Raw genomic sequence first — 4,832 nt, 5'->3', positions numbered from 1 at the left:
GCTTGGGGCTAGAGCACTGGGACGACCCAGAGGGATGGTATGGGCAGGGAGGAGGGAGGAGGGTTCAGGATGGGGAACACATGTATACCTGTGGTGGATTCATTTTGATATTTGGCAAAACTAATACAATTATGTAAAGTTTAAAAATAAAATAAAATTAAAAAAAATAAATAAAAGGAGGCTAAAATTTTAATATAATTGTTGTTAGTTTAGCAGCAGCTGAGTCAGGATTAAATACCATGAACACTCCCATTTAGTAAAATTAGCTAGTTATGACTCTACAATCAGCTATGGTTAAAAATGTAATGGGATGCCACGAGATGAGATTAAAGTAGTAATAATGCTTTAGATAAATGTGATCTTCAGTTTATTTAGGCATGTTTTACTGGCACTCTTTTGCTTGTAAAATACAGAATCTTTCATGCAACACGCTGAGTCCTATAATGGAAAAAGCCTTCAAGAAATTTGTCATTCTTTTCAGTTTCACCTCACCTAAATCCCAGGCACAGGTTCTTTGCTCACTGGACCTTAGTATTCTTTTATTAAACTGAGAAATAAGACTTTCTGTAAAGTCAAGACAATTGACTATCAAGCACATAGGCAAACCAGGATGAGAAAGCTCAGTCTGACCTGACTTTATTTTGTTAACTCTTAATGATTAAGTGTTATTACTCATACTTTTCTTCTCATTTTGTTAGGTGGTATTTCCCCAGTTAGAAATGATCAAACATTAGAAGTCATTACTCACTTCTACTTTGTTTTAACTTTATCAACCATTTTTAATATTCAGTTTAGTTTATCTGTAATTTTATTATTTATTTATTTTTACTTTACAGCATTGTATTGGTTTTGCCATACATCAACATTCATCTACCACGGGTGTACACGTGTTCCCCATCTGGAACTCCCCTCCCATCTCCCTCCCCATACCATCCCTCTGGGTCATCCCAATGCACCAGCCCCGAGCACCCTGTATCATGCATCAAACCTGGACTGGCAATTCGTTTCTTATATGATATTATACATGTTTTAATGCCATTCTCCCAAATCATTCCCCCCACCTCGCACAGAGTGCAAAAGACGGTTTTATATATCTGTGTATCTTTTGCAGTCTCTCATACAGGGTTGTCGTTTCCATCTTTCTAAATTCCATATATATGAGTTAGTATACTCTATTGGTGTTTTTCTTTCTGGCTTCCTTCACTCTGTATAATCGGCTTCAGTTTCATCCACCTCATTAGAACTGATTCAAATGTATTCTTTTTAATGGCTGAGTAATACTCCATTATTTATATGTACCACTGCTTTCTTATCCATTCATATGCTGATGGACATCTAGGTTGCTTCCATGCCCTGGATATTATAAACAGTGCTGTGATGAACATTGGGATACACATGTCTCTTTCAATTCTGGTTTCCTCAGTGTGTATGCCCAGCAGTGGGATTGCTGTGTCATATGGCAGTTCTATTTCCAGTTTTTTAAGGAATCTCCACACTGTTCTCCATAGTGGCTGTACTAGATTGCATTCCCACCAACAATGTAAGAGGGTTCCTTTTTCTCCACATCCTCTCCAGCATTTATTGCTTGTAGACTTTTTGATCACAGCCATTCTGACTGTCATGAAATGGTACCTTATTGTGGTTTTAATTTGCATTTCTCTGTTAATGAGTGATGTTGAGCATATTTTCATGTGTTTGTTAGCCATCTGTGTGTCTTCTTTGGAGAAATGTCTATTTAGTTCTTTGGCCCATTTTTTGATTGGGTCGTTTATTTCTGGAATTGAGCTGTAGGTGGTGCTTGTATATTTTTGAAATTAGTTGTTTGTCAGTTGCTTCATTTGCTATTATTTTCTCCCATTCTGAAGGCTGTCTTTTCAACTTGCTTATAGTTTCCTTTGTTGTACAGAAGCTTTTAAGTTTAATTTGGTCCCATTTGTTTATTTTTGCTTTTATTCCCAATATTCTGGGAAATGGGTCATAGAGGATCCTGCTGTGATGTATGTCAGAGAGTGTTTTGCCTATGTTCTCCTATAAGAGTTTTATAGTTTCTGGTCTTACATTTAGATCTCCAATCCATTTTGAATTTATTTTGGTGTATGGTGTTAGAAAGGGTTCTACTTTCATTCTTTTACAAGTGGTTGACCAGTTTTCCCAGCACCACTTGTTAAAGAGATTTTTTCTCCACTGTATATTCTTGCCTCCTTGTCAAAGATAAGGTGTCTATGCGTGAGTGGATTTATCTCTGGGCTTTCTATTTTGTTCCATTGATCTATATTTCTGTCTTTGTGCCAGTACCATACTGTCTTGATGACTGTGGCTTTGTATTAGAGCCTGAAGTCAGGCAGGTTGATTCCTCCAGTTCCATTCTTCTTTCTCAAGATAGCTTTGGCTATTCGAGGTTTTTTGTATTTCCATACAAATTGTGAAATTTTTTGTTCTAGTTCTGTGAAAATACCATTGGTAGCTTGATAGGGATTGCACTGAATCTATAGATTGCTTTGGGTAGTATACTCATTTTCACTATATTGATTTTTTTGATCCATGAACATGGTATATTTCTCCATCTATTAGTGTCCTCTTTGATTTCATCAATGTTTATATGACCTTGTTTATAGTTTCTTTTGTTGTGCAGAAGCTTTTGTTTTTAATTGGATCCCATTTGTTTATTTTTGCTTTTATTTCCAATATTCTGGGAGGTGGGTCATAGAGGATCCTGCTGTGATGTATGTCGGAGAGTGTTTTGCCTATGTTCTCATCTAGGAGTTTCATAGTTTCTGGTCTTATGTTTAGATATTTAATCCATTTTGAGTTTATTTTTGTGTATGGTGTTAGAAAGTGTTCTAGTTTCATTCTTTTACAAGTGGTTGACAAGTTTTCCCAGCACCACTTGTTAAAGAGATTGTCTTTTCTCCACTGTATATTCCTGCCTCCTTTGTCAAAGCTAAGGTGTCCCTAGGTACATGCACAGCAATATGTAAGACAAATGCTAACAAGTATGAATGGGGAAATTAAAATAACACAATAATAGTGGGAGACTTTAATATCCACTCACACCTATGGATAGATCAACTAAATAGAAAATTAACAAAGAAATACAAACTATAAGTGATACAATGGACCGGTTAGACGTAATTGATATCTATAGGGCATTTCACCCCAAAACAATGAATTTCACCTTTTTCTCAAGCGCACATGGAACCTTCTCCAGGATAGATCACATCCTGGGCCATAAATATTGTCTTGGTAAATTCAAAAAAATTGAAATCATTCCAAGCATCTTTTCTGACCACAATGCAGTAAGATTAGATCTCAATTACAGGAGAAAAACTATTAAAAATTCCAACATATGGAGGCTGAACAACACACTGCTGAATAACCAACAAATCACAGAAGAAACCAAAAAAGAAATCAAAATATGCATGGAAACAAATGAAAATGAAAACACAACAACCAAAAATCTGTGGGACACTGTAAAAGCAACCTAAGGGGAAAGTTCATAGCAATACAGGCATACCTCAAGAAACAAGTCAAGTAAATAACCTAACTCTACACCTAAAGCAACTAGAAAAGGAAGAAATGAAGAACCCCAGGGTTAGTACAAGGAAAGAAATCTTAAAAATTAGGGCAGAAATAAATGCAAAAGAAACAAAGAAGACCATAGCAAAAATCAACAAAGCCAAAAGCTGGTTCTTTGAAAGGATAAATAAAATGGACAAACCATTAGCCAGACTCATCAAGAAACAAAGGGAGAAAAATCAAATCAATAAAATTAGAAATGAAAATGGAGAGATCACAATAGACAACATAGAAATATAAAGGATCGTAAGAGACTACTATCAGCCAATAAAATGGACAATGTGGAAGAAATGGACAAATTCTTAGAAAAGTACAACTTTCCAAAACTGGACCAGGAAGAAATAGAAAATCTTAACAGATCCATCACAAGCATGGAAATTGAAACTGTAATCAGAAATCTTCCAGCAAATAAAAGCCCAGGTCCAGACGGCTTCACAGCTGAATTCTACCAAAAATTTAGAGAAGAGCTGACACCTATCCTAGTCAAACTCTTCCAGAAAATTGCAGAGGAAGGCAAACTTCCAAACTCATTCTATGAGGCCACCATCACCCTAATACCAAAACCTGACAAAGATGCCACAAAAAAAGAAAACTACAGGCCAATATCACTGATGAACATAGATGCAAAAATCCTTAACAAAATTCTAGCAATCAGAATCCAGCAATGTATAGATCAGTCTTATGGACTCTGTGGGAGTCTCCCTCCCACAGAGTGGGAGGTGAGGAGTGGGGAGATTTGGGAGAATAGCATTGAAACATGTATAATATCATGTATGAGACGAGTCGCCAGTCCAGGTTCAATTCACGGTACTGGATGCTTGGGGCTAGTGCACTGGGACGACCTAGAAGGAGGGTAGGGGAGGGAGGAGGGAGGAGGGTTCAGGATGGGAAGAATAAATAAATAAATAAATAAATAAAAAGATCATACACCATGACCAAGTGGGCTTTATCCCAGGGATGCAAGGATTCTTCAATATCTGCAAATCAATCAATGTAATACACCACATTTACAAATTGAAAAATAAAAGCCATATGATTATCTCAGTAGATGCAGAGAAAGCCTTTGATAAAATTCAACATTCACTTATGATAAAACCTCTCCAGAAATCAGGAATAGAAGGAACATACCTCAATGTAATAAAAGCTATATATGACAAACCCACAGCAAACATTATCCTCAATGGTGGAAAATTGAAAGCATTTCCCCTAAAGTCAGGAACAAGACCAGGGTGCCCACTCTCACCACTACTATTCAA

General features: G+C 36.5%; 1 protein-coding gene across 1 annotated transcript in view; it reads right to left on the bottom strand.

Annotated features, from left to right (window-relative positions):
* Positions 1–382: 382 nt before the first annotated feature.
* Positions 383–4,832, bottom strand: part of LOC104985925 (olfactory receptor 9K2-like) — an 8,176-nt gene continuing 3,726 nt past the window's right edge. Inside the window, exon 2 of the mRNA XM_010836316.1 lies at positions 383–438. Within this exon, the coding sequence (XP_010834618.1) occupies positions 383–438 (56 nt within the window). The remainder of the gene's footprint in view (positions 439–4,832) is intronic.

Source organism: Bison bison, unplaced genomic scaffold (assembly GCF_000754665.1).
Source record: "Bison bison bison isolate TAMUID 2011002044 unplaced genomic scaffold, Bison_UMD1.0 scf7180017864062, whole genome shotgun sequence".
Lineage (NCBI taxonomy): Eukaryota > Metazoa > Chordata > Mammalia > Artiodactyla > Bovidae > Bison > Bison bison.
Note: the sequence above shows the minus strand (reverse complement) of the source record. Positions and strands in the feature narration are given on the sequence as shown.